A 14327-nucleotide genomic window follows, 5' to 3' on the forward strand; every position below is an offset into this window, starting at 1 on the left:
CCTGGTGAGCGGATGTAGCCGCACCCTCTGACTACCAGCACCACCCCTTTGCTCTCAGCGCACTTACAATTGTTGCTCATTAAAGTTTAATTCAGCTCCATGCCCCCACCACTCCAACACCTCCTAGTCCTCAAACACCCCCCTGACCTTTTACTGCTCATACACACTGGTCCTACAATCATCATTCTGGATGATTCAGCCTCCTCTGATCTCCCCCGCCTGCTTCCAGTGCCCCTAAAGCCCACAGGTCTGGCTAAGAGCGGACCCCAGACCAGATATCCAGAGAAGAGGCGGGATGAAAAAAGCCTCCTCTTTGAAGTCTGTGGAAAAGTCGATGGCCTCTTTCATGACCACCCGTCTTTCAAGTGCACGCTGTGAAGGGGGCCCTGGCAATCTGCCCCTTCCAAAGGTAAAGAAGGGGGGGGGAGGGGTGGCAACACTTTGGCAACACTTTAGCAGGGTCGGCCATTTTTGGCACCTCTTGATCGTTTCCTGACTCAAAAAAGCCTAAAATCGGAGAGGCTGATTCCAGCAGCGGGGAATGCCCCCCTGGTGATCTAAGGGGGGGCGGCGGCCACCTCACAGACCCTTAAAAGTTTGGGGGCAGATGCCAGAGGGGCGAGGAACCAATCATGCTGAACTCCAAACACCAGTCATCAAATATCCCAGAAGACAGGAAACATGCCGTACGGCCACAGGAAACCAGCGCTAAACCTTCGCTAAAGGACGAAAGAGCTTTGGTCGGTGTGGAAACACACCACCTTCGTCCAACGGTTCGAGGACGAGACCCCACAAATTGTCTTGGAACTGAGACGACTGGCAGGATGGCTCGGCATGCGGAGGACGGTGAGATCACACAGTAGGACAGAGACAAGAGTGTCTGCGCTGCACTGGGGACGAGCGAGGGGAGACGGAGTCGGGGTGGGGGGTCACAGCCATGCATTCCCCCCCGGGCAGACACACAGTACGCATGTTTGCATGTGACCCTGAAGGACTTGCACTCTGCGGGGCCTTCAGAGGGCACTTTAAGTGGGTCCCCAGACACTTGACACGCGCCGCCAGATGGCACCGGACTGAGCGCGACTTGACAAGCAACCTGTAAACCTACGGGACGCCCCAACTCTGTGGTCATCGTCATTAGCGTTACTATTCATCGTTAATTATAAATATCACAACATTCAAACAAGCGTTGGCCTCGGCGCCAAGAGTCGGCCGCAGACACGTTAGCAAGAAATCCCCGTTAATCTACAAAAAGAAACAAAAGGCCGGGCCTTAAAGATAGAGGGCAAGGACGACACTGGGTGGGCGGGGCTGCTCGGGTTAGGGGCGGGGCTTCAGGCCGTACATTCAGGGAGGCGATGTAAATCTTTGGTATTACGATGGGATTCTACAGCTAAAAGTGCCCATCAGAAAAAAGTCTTCAGTTTCACACAGACACACAGAGCATCGTTAAATAAATACTTACAGTATATAGATAGCATAAATAAATAGCCAAATAAATAGAGAGGAAAGCAGAAAAGGAAAACAATAAATACGCAAAGGTCTTAATAAATACATTGATCGGATCAGCAGTTTGCATTTGGATCGGTTGTGGGTTGATTGAGCTGTTGGCTATAAGGAGGCCAGTTAAAGCCGCTCCTTCGTGGACCAAAAAAACCACCTTGTACGTGGGCGGGGCTGATACAAACTGCCCCGCGCTTCCAACACGTTTCTATAAATAGAGCCATGTGCTTGAAATCTGTACAAAAAGGGCCGAAAGAATCACATTCCTCCGTTTTCTAGACACCTGTAAAAAAAAGACAGAGGTGCGTTTGGAGACGAGCAGGAACCGGATACGACAGAGTCACTGTACATTGTGTCAGGCGTGGATCTTCCCTTCGGAGGTTTTCCCTAGTGTTTTTTTTTTTTTTTAATTCTGGTGTTATTTGGAGCCCAAAAACGTGGCAAGGAGCTTTCCTTCGGGAGCCCGCGAGTGCGTTCAAGACTTGCAACCATCTGAGCGTTTCTTTGGTCCTGCTTGACCCCGTCCTCCGCCGCGCTTCCTCCCCCAAACACTGATTCATTCGGGGGCCCCGACTTGGGTCTTGAGTCACAGGCACTGCAGAACCCTCCACATCTCCAAGCTCCGGTACTGGAAAGACCTCTTACGGTCCATCTATCACCATGGAAACACATGCTAAGAAACAGGAATTGGGTTGTTGGGCGGGGGCGTCTTCCTCTTTCGCTCTGATTCTCGAGGAAAACCAGGACTGTGAGAGTAATGATGTCTTTGGATGGCGACGTCAAATCCGATTGATTAGGAAGGTACGCGTTGGAGCTCCCCGGACGCCTCTTGATTCTTCACGCCTGGGGAGACGACCATAGATTTGAAGGTACGCCAAAATACGCTTTTTTTTTCCTGATTCGTAATACCCTCATTCTCTCTAATCTAGATAAAATAACACAATGAGAGAGGGCGTGACTCCTCTGAGAGTCAAATCATGGCTGCACCCTCCACTGTACAAGCGGGACCTCGCGTCCCGCCGCCGTATCACTCTGGCTGGCGCCCCCCTCCGTTTCTGAGGGGCGCTCGACTTTGGTTTGGACAAAAAAATGCTTGATGAAATCATCTGTAACAGCTGGCTCCGTCACTCCATCCCATAAAGAGGAGGACATTTATTACTGCTGGTCTCTGCTCAGACCAGTCCATGTGCCCCCTTTCTCCCTCCCCACGGCTCCTCGCTGGTGGGCCGTCATCACGCCGTGGCGCACGACACCGCCGAGGAGGAAATGCTGGAGCCCGAGGAGCCCGTGGAGGACGGGCGGCCCTCGTCGGCCCACTTGTTGAGGTTGCGTCGGCGGGCGTTCATGAAGAAGTTGCTGACGGTGGAGAGCTCCAGGCCCAGCTGCTGAGAGATGGTGACCTGCAGCTCTTTGGAAGGGCGGTGGTTCTCCCTGAAGATGGCCTGGAGCGTGCGGCGCTGCAGGTCCGTGAACACCAGCCTGGTGCGCTTCGGGCCCTGGTTGCGCTCCAGCTTGCTCTGCTCCTGCTCCTTCCTCTTGCACGCTGCAGGACCAGACATTTAACAGAGGAAAGGGAGGAAATGGGTTAGCTAACAGAGCGGATGGCTAACCGGGACAAATGGATTAAGCTGCGAGAAAGTGGATTTGCTGAGCGAAAACAGATTAGCTAAGCAACTTTGATTAGTTAAAAGAGCTGAATCAGCAAGTTGTGGCGGCGCGCAACGCAGGAGCAAAGACACTAAAGTTCTCACGTCTCGTTTCCTGCTGCTGTGGTGGTGAAAAAGCCTTTCAGAAGATTTTATTACCCTCCCTCCCCGTTGGGAAACAGCGCTCTTGTTTTTTTCCTTTACCTCCACCACAGATGGATAAAACAATGGAGGATTTAAACAAGCGATCAGCCCGGATTACCATTATTAACTCATGTAGCTTGCGATGTTGTGTTGTTTTCAGAGACCTGCAGCTTGACCCCACCCTTCTTCTTGAACCTGCTTCATTCTCTAACAAGCACAGATGGAGCCGAGCTGCTTCCACCATTTTGTGGTCGATGCACTCCAGATTTTTCAGACGTTTCCGCATTTTCTCGGGCTTCTATGGAAGAGAAGGAATCCGCCGGTTGAACCCTGCCTCCCGTGTGTGCGCCGGTCTGCTCGGGGTCACGGCGGCCCCCAGAATCAACTTCACGCCATTAATTCAGACGTGTTCGGAGGCGATGAAGACTTTGGGTTGGTCTCACACACGCTAATAACTCGGGTTCTGGGTTAAACACCACTGTAAGAGCAGCAGCCGGTTCAATTATAAAATCAATACTTCTGCTATTTAAAGTCCGGAATTTAAAGAATAAGAGGAAGGCGGCCAGTTTGGCGTGTGTGAGTGAGTGGGAAGCCAGATCCAGCTCCAAACTCAGACGTTTTTTTTGAAATTCTGTTTTCTCTGCATATCCATCGCTGAACCCTTCACCTCTGACATGTTGTAATTCTGTTTTTACAGGAAACACAACACCAACCTCTGCCTTTTCTGTAGCGAGCCAACCCCCCCCCCCCCCCCCCCCCCTCTCCCTTCATCCTCCTCTCTTTCCCTTCGGCGGAGACTCCAACATCATTAGTTTCACATAAAAGTCATTTGCATGTGGTGGCAGTGAGTGAGCAATAATCACGTTAGGAGGGGAACTAATTTATTTACTATTCAAGGTGGGTTACGTCAGGGGTGAGTGAAACGCGCAGCGTCGGCGCCGCCGCCGCCGGCGTTTAGGAGCCCGAAGTGGACTCAGACATATTTCGGAGAGTCGCGCAATTACCTAAATGCACAACACTGAAGAGGGTTTCAATCAGCCGCGTGTGCCTGAGTGACTGTTTCGCTGATGGTATCAAATGCATTTCCTAGTGTAAGCACACACACACACACACACACACACACACACACACACACACACACACACTCATCTGTGTTTTCCATTTATTAATGTTCAGTGTGGAATTTTTTTTATTTTTAATAGGATATGAAGTCAGATTGTATCAAAGGTGTTTTTCCTTCTCTTCACTTCCAGGGACTTTGATGTCTTTGATCTCGGTGGAAGTTCCAATGTTCCAAAAGATTGAAAAAAATAAAATAAAATAATTTTGTGTCTTCTGCTTTGTTATTCTCTAATATCCATATTTATTCTTTGATTTTTTTCCCATTTTTATTTACATGTTTCTCCAAATGAATTTGTAATGTTTCTCCAATTAATTTTCCCAATTATAATTTTATTGTTGCTTTATTAGAATGTAGTGTATCGCATTAATATTAGCTTACGATAAATAATTTATCTGTGAAAAACAACCGTAAATGCTGCCTCCTTTTTTCTGTTTTTTAAGGGAAATTTCCTCTTTGAACCTTGAGAAAAAGAATCAGAAAAAACAGAACAAAAGACCAAAATCCTATTTTTTTAACGCTAAATTTAAAATTGAATGTCCATTTTGAAGAAATGACTCGGCCCATGGAAACAGGCCTTGAGTCTCAGAGATTTCCTGTGATGATTTTCTCATAAAAACCAGCTGAACTCATGTCACAGTGGAAACCTGCAGTTGTTTGGAGATAACAGGCTTTTATGGAGCTTTGGCATCCACAGAAATGACTCCATTAGATGAAGATATCAGCTCTCTATAACCCCGAAATCCTACATTTTAAACCTCATACACGCAATTTAGTCGACATTAGCGAAAGCTCGGCCGCTGCCTCTCGCTTTCAATACATCTCTGACAGGTTCAATTGATTGGCTCCAGTCTTCCCATCACGCGGCAACGAGCCGCTGTTTCCTGTACCAACGCCTCCTCAAGCCCACAGTGGGCAAATTTCCCTCATTATCCCGACTCTCGAGGAATAAACGTGACCTTACTGCTGTGTTTTCCACACGAGTGCCGTCATAGCAGCATGTGTGTGTGTGTGTGTGTGTGTGTGTGTGTGTGTGTGTGCGTGGGTGGGTTTGGGATCGCACTGATGTCCAGCTGAGATTCTGAAATGTAAGTATTTAACAGGACGTGAATAAATCCGCCGTGCCCCTTCCCTCCCCCGCTCCACCTTTCCGATCATTATCAGCAGGAAATGTTTTGACTCGGCGATGCGCTCCCGTCAGCTCCTGATTACGGGTGCCCGTTAGCTTTTAGGCATCCGGAGCTCGTTTGCATTTCTGAGAGTTATCGAACGGCGTCTCATTAAAATCCGACCAGACCAGGAGATGTCAGCGAAGAGTCAATATCTCTACAACTGGAATTTTTCTTCCCCCCACACCCCCCCACACCCCCCCCCACCACCAAAAAAGGCTACATCTTTCACGCCATCCTTCGCTGTCGATATTTCTGGGCTGTGGGCGGCAGCTCTAGACCCGCGCAGTAATGAAAGGAACGGCCTGATAGCGGTGGCTAGCCTGCTCGCTGGATTTATAGCTGGTTGGAGGAGTCGGGGCGTCCTGCTGCGCTCCTCCTCGTCCTCCTCCTCGGCTCTGCCTTGCTCCACTGTTGATCGTAGCGCCGGCCATTAAGTAAATGCTTCCTTATGCTGTAATCATGTGTAAAAGGCTCACAATTACCATGCAATAAATCGGAGGTGCTGGGGCTCCTCCCGCAGACATAAATATTCCCCTATAGGCCTCTTATGATCGTGGGAACAGCCCCTAATCATGATATATGCCCTTGTCTCGTGTTGCTGAAACGTGATCGAAAGCCCTTTCCCTACCCCCCGGCGTCTTCAGCCTGCCCCCCCCCGCCACCACACCCCTTCCAGCCTGAGCGCACCCCCACCGCATCCCCTCCACGGCCCACCCCCTGCTGATTTCTTGGGCCAGGGGCTGATAGAAATTATTGATTAAATCTGTGCAGCTCAGACTCCCCGACCCACAGAGGCTGGTTAACCCCTTCAGCGCCGCAGCGAGGAGGGGGGAGAGCTGCAGGAGCCTGATAAAAAAAAAAGCAAAAAAAAAAAAGCAACCGCGTTTATTTTGTGTTTGCGCAGCGAGGACCGCATCGGCCGGCGGTCAATCCCCGCTATGTAAATGGAGACGCGGCGTTGTGACCTTTGAGCCACGCTGTGGAATTAGAACTGTACGCAGCGAGTGGCGGACGGGGTTATTGTGGCTTTCATGGCTGTGGGGGCGGTGCAGCCGACACGTAAACCACATTGACCTTTCTTATTCATTTAGACCTTTAGTCAAGGGCTTCGGCCATCATCTTTAAAGTTAAAGTGTATGCTCTCTCCCCGCCGACCGCCCTCCTCGAGTTGAAGTGCCGGATCACGGCTGTGTAGCCTTTATCCCGCCTTCTTCTCAGACTAAATCCTGATTGCCTCCTCCACAGCCCGCGTTTGGGCCGGAGATGCATCTTATATACGGTGCAGTAATCCACGCCGCGCAAACACACCACAGCACAAACACCCAACGCTGCGGATGAATCGCAGGTATCACCTCCCTCCTGCTCAGCAGAAATGCAGAATTGTCTGAAAATTCAAAATGGCAGCCGCTAAGCGCCGTAATGAGCGCGCTGCTCGGCTTCATCGCCCTCATAGTCCTGGAAATAAACAGGCTCGGGCTGATGCTGAAAGGCCCGCTTGTGTTTAAGCGAGTGCCGCATTAGCGGGAGGATCATCTCCAAAACTGGAGAGCACTCCGGCTATTCCTTCAGACGAGGAGCGCGGCGCATTTTAATTCCAGTCTCGATTCGAGCGCTGCGGCCGAGGTGTGTGTGGGCAAAGCGTGCTGCTCTTTCCCATGGAAATCAATACAGGCTTGTAATTAAACAAAAGGGGGTTGGCCAGGGGGAGGAGGAGGAAGGGGAAAAACACAACAACCCCCCCATCAGAAAGTAGGTTATGTAGAAAAGTGCCGAGCTGTCCAAACGGTGGCTTTGCCAAGAACTAAATATGCGACCTGAGCGTGTGTGGAAGCGGAGAGGGAGGCTTCGTCCGGCATTACGCACTCCTCGGTTTAGGGACTTTCAATTTTTTATGAGCTCGATTGATCGGCTGCTTTGTCTTGGAGGTTTTGGGCTCGTTAACGTAGCCTTTGTTTGTAAAGATGAAGAAAAGGTCTAAAGAGAGTGCGATTGGTGATTAGGAACAACGACTTCATCAGACGCCAGACTGGTGCGTTTGCACACAAAGCCTTCGCACGTCACCTGATTGGATCCAGGACTGAGGGTTCAAGGATGTCGGCTCTTAACCTTTTTTGTTCTCCGAGTGCAGGATGCAGGCGTGTGCTCGCAGAAAAGAGCAATCGAAGATCGGTAATTGTGAGGGGATTGCAAGGGTGCACAATCATTGCCTATGAACCCTATTGTGTTGGGAGGGGGGCTTAATCAGCGTCAGTGCTGACAGACAGAGAGCGAGGAAGCAATGATCAACTGGCCACGTTCGCACTCACGTTCCCCCACAACACACACTGGTGTTGGGTTACTGTGTTCACTAGGATCTCTTTCTGTGTATCAGATGGGCCTCCGGGGCCCCATGGAGCCACATACTGTAACGCAGCACTGTATTGCACGCTGTCGAATCTTATATCGCTGTCCCCAAAGAATATTAAATGTCAGGCAGAAGATAACATGTCCCTCCCATCAAGGATCTGGATCCCAGGTGTGTTGCAAAAACGCGTAAATTATCAAATAGAGATATAGAAAAATATCCAAAATCTGCATCAGAATGTCCAAAAATCTGAAACATCCATGCTGATCTTTAGCGTTCCTGATTTGCTCCCCTAACCTGCGGGGTGTCTCGTATGACGACCTGTGTTCTCTCGCCTTTACCGAGCCTTCTCCGGCGTAGTCGCCTCGGCGGTACAAGTCACCTGGAGCGCGGTTGCACTACCGTTGCCATCTCAACTCTAATCAAGCAGAGATAAGTCAGAGCTTGTTCCCAATCTGGGCAGTGCAGCAGGGATTGTTTGCGTAAATGCGTGATTATTCGGGCTGACCCGCTGCTGGAGTCCACCTTAAATGTTTGTGTTTTGCATTGTAACGACTGTACGAATCAATACCGGCGGTTTGGGACGCAAAGGAGGAGCACGCGTGGCTCCAACTGTCCTGTGCTGGGTTCTTATTATGTGAGCTGGTGAGACAATAGACACGAGGAGACGTTCACACCAGAGGAGGGAAACATCACTACCATCCTTCTGCTTTTCCTCGTGTGCTGACCTGAGCTGCATACTGATGACTGCAGAGGAGAATTTTTTGGAAGACATGGAGAAGGAAGGTGTTTGGGGAAAACCAGCCAAGAGTGCGTGTGTGTGTGTGTGTGTGTAAAAGTGTGTTTGTTGTTGTGGTTTGTGTGCAAAGCCAGATCTTACCCTCAAGCCGGAGTGAGGCCATCCTTTGAAACTCGGGTTCCTGGAGCCAGCGGGACATCCTCTTAAAGGTCTCGCGGCCAGACTTGAGCTTGCCCCAGGGCTTCGGGTTCCTCAGGAGGTCAGACAGTGTGCCCTGTGACCTAGACAGAACCCTCTCAGCAAAGATGGCCTGAGGGATGCTGTACCTCTTCAGCTCGGTGATGATCCTCTGGGCCACATCCCTGGTGTTGATCTCCTCCCCGCCGCCGCCTCCACCGCCCGGCAGCTTGCTGTCGCCGGACGAGGAAGAGCCAGGTGATGAGACGTGGAGGTGCTCGCCCATCTTGGAGGTCTGCTGGCTGGGGTGATGGTGCGGCTGGTAGTGCTGGCTGTAGAGGTGAGGGTGGTGGCTGTGGCTGTGGCTGTGGCCGTGCTGGGCGTCCATCTTGTTCAGCTGGTGGCCAACTGGCACATCGCCCGCGCCGAGGCCCGGCGGCGACATCTCACGCCCGAAGTCCGATGTCCGGCAGAAGAGGCTCCCCCCGTGGACGTCATAACCACCGTGGAGCATCTGGTTGCCGTTGCCGTTGGTGCCGTTGCCCAGGCTGCCGTAGCCGTGCATGGAGGAGCCCAAACCAGCCCCCGCAGAGGGGGGCGACAGGCTCTGGGACATGGCCAGGTCCTTCCCGTAGGGGTTGTAGAAGTTGGTGCCGAGGTGTGCCCTGTCCTCACGCATCAGGGTAAAGCTGCCGATGACATTACTGACGGGGAGGCAGGGGTGGTGGTGGTGGTGGTGGTGGTGGAACTTGTCGTCAAAGGGCTGGAGCGGGGTCAGGGTGGTGTAGGTGCTGCCTGAGCCGGACGGCGAGTCGCCGCTGTAGCCAACGGCCGACATGGAGTGGTCGAAGGCCGGTGGACGGTGCTCGTGTTCTAGGGACATGGAGGGGCCCCCGAGGGAGGGCCTGGGGAAGACGGCTGAGAGGTCCCGCGAGTGCAGCATGGCTCGACCGTCCTGGCCGTGGGACAGATCGGAGTGGCTGTGCAGGGACATCTCCTCCAGACTCGCGTCCATCCTCCCTTTCAAAAATAACACTGTGTTTTCGCTCCTGCCTTGTTATTGTGGTTCCACCGCCGGGGCCAACAGTCTGGAGGCTCTCTTGTTACACCAGACTATGGATTTATTGATTTGTGAATTAATTGATTTCTGGGCTTATGGGGTGTCTAATTAATTATCTGATAACCTTAAGTACTGTCGTCAAAGTCCCTCAAACTCCAGGAAACCCAGTCTGCGGCAGCAGGAGGAGCAGCGACTGATTTTATTCTCTTCCGTCGCCTCTTTGGTTCGCGGCTGGTTCCCGCAGAAGCTTCTGGCTTTTGTGGCTGCAGAAGACGAAACAGGCGCTGTTACATCTGAACTTTCACCGTCCCCGAGACGAAAAGCGGGATAATAACGACTGTCGGGCGTTAAACCTCGTTACAGACGCGTTTAAGAGTTTCCGCGCCCCGATAAAAACACCGCCATCACACACGCGCACTGAGGCTGGTTAATAATGCGGATTATTTGTCTTTCTTGTCTAAAGTTCCGGTGCGCAGTTCCCGTTTTGCGGGAGCGTTGCGTGAGCCGGGAACAGGGAAATAAGGCACAAACACCCACCTTTATTCTGCACTTCTCAGAGCGCGTCCGCGGCGGTTGTCCGTGCGCTGCATGACTCCCGACTGTCGCCGAGCAGATTCACACAATCGGTGCTCTGCGCCCCGGGCTGCTACATCCACCGAAACCAGAGTGCAAAAACACGCGTTTCTGTCGCGCGCCTTCTCGTTTTCCCGCGAAATTAAAAGCGTGATAAAGGCACGATCCTCGAATGTTGTGGTTTTTTTGGGCTCTACACTAGCAGCTCTCCTTTTTCTTTCATTATCTCGTGAGATTTTCCTCCTCCCTCTGCCTGCCACTTCATCGATCTCAGCACCACCAACTCTTTCTCCTCCTCCTCCCCCTCCTCTCCCCCCCTCCCCTCCTCCCTCCCGCTCACATTGACTCCCCTCTTTCGGTGCGTCACGGCCTTAAAAATCTGACAGATGTGCAATGAAATTCCTACTCCAATTAACCCTTTCTGTCCGGAGGGGGGGAGGGGTGGCGCTGGAGATGCCGCTTTTCTCACAACCCCGCAGGTTAAATCTGGACGCATGTGCGAATTACTAATCTGCGCGCGCGCCCGCGTCCTTCTGATGCACTGTTTATTGTATCTGGTCAATAATTTTCCGAATTATCATGTAACAAGTGCTTCAACATCTAATATTTGCAGTAAGGTCACAGATTCAACTTTAAGGCCCAGAGAGGAAAATAACGCATACGCTGGCCCGGTTTTCCCAGTCTCCAGCCCGGTTTTCCCAGTCTCCAGCCCGGTTTTCCCAGTCTCCAGCCCGGTTTTCCCCGTCACCAGCCCGGTTTTCCCAGTCTCCAGCCCGGTTTTCCCCGTCACCAGCCCGGTTTTCCCAGTTACCAGCCCAGTTTTCCCAGTCCCCAGCCCAGTTTTCCCAGTCCCCAGCCCGGTTTTCCCCGTCCCCAGCCCAGTTTTCCCGGTCCCCAGCCCAGTTTTCCCAGTCCCCAGCCCAGTTTTCCCAGTCTCCAGCCCGGTTTTCCCAGTCTCCAAACTGGTTTTACTGGTTCTCCTTTCTTCTTGAAGCTGTCAGGATGTCGTCAAGTGACGCGGGTTCTTATCTTAATCAGCGCTCCTTCTCTCCCACTTCAGCCCCTCACAGATCAATGCCACAACCTCTTTTTTTCCTCCACCAGACCCTCGACCGGCTGCTACAGCGGCGCGCATTCACGCACGCACGCGGGCGTCCAAAAATCTGCTTCTTTTTTTTTTTTTTTGCGCGTGTGCGCGAGGGTTGATTCTGAAAATCCATAAATGTGAGTCCAAGCGTCCGTGCTCGGGCCTGCGCGCGTGCACCGGGCAGAGGGAGCGCGCAGAGGGGCCGAGCGCATACTAATCATCCGTGTCTGTCAGTTTAATTTTCAGAGATGAGCAGTTCTGGCGTTCGGAGGCAGCGCGGGGCGGCGCGGGGCGGCGCGGCGCGGCGCCGGGTGGGACCGGCGGCTCCCCGCAGCAGATGCTGCCCTATCGATCCGCGCAGCAGCGACGGAGGTGATGCGTGCACGGAGGCGAGCTGCAGGAAGAGAAAAAACCCTCCGCCACTATACGCATCCAATTTTTTTAAAGGTATTTTGGAGGTCGAGGTTAAAGTTCGGCCCCTCTCCCCACCCCCAACTCTTCATTAGTGTAAGATGGACCCACTAAAACGCAGAAACTGACTAAGGAGTCTCATCAAAATACATTTTTATCATCTTACATGAAGAATAAAAGCGGCTGCATCGTCGACAGGCCCAGCGTGGAGCTCGAAGCAGGGCGCACCCTCATCAGGAGGAGGCCAAAGGTCAGCGGACACTACGGAGTGACCACCGAAGGAGAAGATGCTCCAAAACGGAGAGCGAGGTTCGATGAAAAAAGACCCGAAAAGAGTAGCGACAGGAGGGCGTGAAAGAAAGCCCCCAAAAACCCGCCCGGCAGCAGCAACAGGGGGAAGGAGAATCCTCCCGACCTGCCGATTAATCAACGAATAAACGACGTCAATTATCGATGAATGAATCACGCTGCAGCGAATCAATGTGCAAAATCTAAACAATCATATATATGTCGCCTCCAATAAAACCTGATCTGTATTAAAATGATTCTAAAGGCTGCAGCAACCCTAAATCAAACATTCTAATTTAAAAAATATAGAAAATACCCCCCCACACACACACACACAAACACACACTTAAATAATAGAATTGAACAATTTATTTATTTAAAATAAACAATTGGTTGTCGAACAAAAAAACATAAACATAATAAAAAAACAATACACACTTTTATTGAACACATTTTATTCAAAAACACACAGAGAAGAAACACGAGAATAAACGCTGTTTAATGACGTCAGAGGCGTTCGATCAGTATCGATTCTTAATTTGTTCGCAGAATCAAAGATGATTGAGTTCAGCAAATATTGAGCATCAATTAATTCTTGTAAAACAAAACAAACAAAATATTTTAAGCACACGTGTACAATCAAAATGGCGCCGTTGCTTTTAAATTAAATGAACAAAAAATCTCTTAAGATATTAAAAGCCTGGAATTAAAAACACATGATGCTAACAAAGTAAATAATTTTAACAGACAAAATAAAATAACCATTTGAGGTGGAAAAACACAATTATTATTTGTCATCTTGCGGGCGTTAAAACTCATCAAGTATTTAATTTAATCACATTTAATCGTTACAATTTTTTTTTTAAAACTCAGGAAATAAATCAAACAGTTTGGCTTTAAACACATGTGTTGTCCTATTTTATTTATTCGTGTTTAAATGTTTTTTGTTGTTTTTTTTACTGTATTCTACAGCGAACGCGGCCTCATTGAGCTGATCAATAATCCTATTTAAATACCTGATCCTGCAGCTCTTCTCTTGTTTGTCATCATCTCCCGTTTTTATTTCTCCGCCTTTAACCGATCAATACAATCAATTATGATCACCAGGTCGGGCCTCACGCTTGTGAATAATCGATAGGGGAATTAAACTGATTAGATCTGGAGGAGGACAGAGGGAAAGGAAGAGGGTTGGTCTCAATAATGGCAGAAAAGCGGTGGAAAGTGACTTTTGCCTCGGTGGCTTCAGGAGAAACATTAAACACCAACACGGAGAATCAAAGCGAAAGCGAAAGTCTGATTAGCGCGTGTTTCCAGAATGAGCCCGTGGCTGCAGCTGGAAACTTTTCAGCAGCACTAAATCACTGTTTCTGCTGGTAATGATGGTGGGGAAGTCGATCCGCAGCGTGAATAACGTTATCATCGATCACATCTGGATTAATGCAGATTTACTCATTTAATTCACTTGATTCGCCTCCTGCGAGTGTGTGTGTGTGTGTGTGGGGGGGGGGGGGGGGGGTGCAAAATACCTGCAGGAAACAAACATTAAGATAAAATTTACCCAGAAAAAACATTTATGTGGGGATTTGGGTGATGATTTTTTGATAAGAGATGTGTTTTCTGAATAAATTAGCGCCAAAGGCTGCAGGAGTTTAAACACGAAATAATAAATGTGTTTACAAATGACGCGCGTGCGTGCGCGCAAAACAGGCCCGTATCGATCCGAAAATAAAGCAGCAGAGCCCCCATCAGCCTCCCAGTTTGGCCTACAACTATGTTTCATATAAAATGCTAATGCGTCCCGCAGCGTAATTGGCTCCGGCGCTCTTCATGCAAATGCGACGGTGCGATGGATTTAATTCGCGGAGCTCCGGGGAGCAAAGGTCGATAACTCCCGGCTCCTCTCACTCTCCTCTCACTCTCCTCTCACTCTCCTCTCACTCTCCTCTCACTCTCCCCTCACTCTGCGCCAGTCTGGCCTCGCTACAAGTTTCACCTTCGCGTCCTCTGTGAAGCGATTCAGGTGGAAGTTTGCAGCATTTTTGGAACTTTGAATAAAAAGGGCA

The 14327-nt window shown here is 50.4% G+C and overlaps 1 protein-coding gene across 1 annotated transcript; it reads right to left on the bottom strand.

Moving 5' to 3' along the window:
- Window positions 1–1896: 1896 nt before the first annotated feature.
- onecutl (one cut domain, family member, like) lies at window positions 1897–10742 on the bottom strand. Its single transcript, XM_003965818.2, has 4 exons — window positions 10443–10742; window positions 10030–10168; window positions 8810–9865; window positions 1897–3046 (listed from the first exon to the last, which is right to left on the bottom strand). Exons 3-4 carry the CDS (start codon window positions 9858–9860, stop codon window positions 2736–2738), a joined length of 1362 nt encoding a protein of 453 aa, XP_003965867.1. The 5' UTR covers window positions 9861–9865; window positions 10030–10168; window positions 10443–10742; the 3' UTR covers window positions 1897–2735.
- Window positions 10743–14327: the final 3585 nt, after the last annotated feature.

Source organism: Takifugu rubripes, chromosome 7 (assembly GCF_901000725.2).
Source record: "Takifugu rubripes chromosome 7, fTakRub1.2, whole genome shotgun sequence".
In the NCBI taxonomy this organism is placed as follows: Eukaryota; Metazoa; Chordata; class Actinopteri; order Tetraodontiformes; family Tetraodontidae; genus Takifugu; species Takifugu rubripes.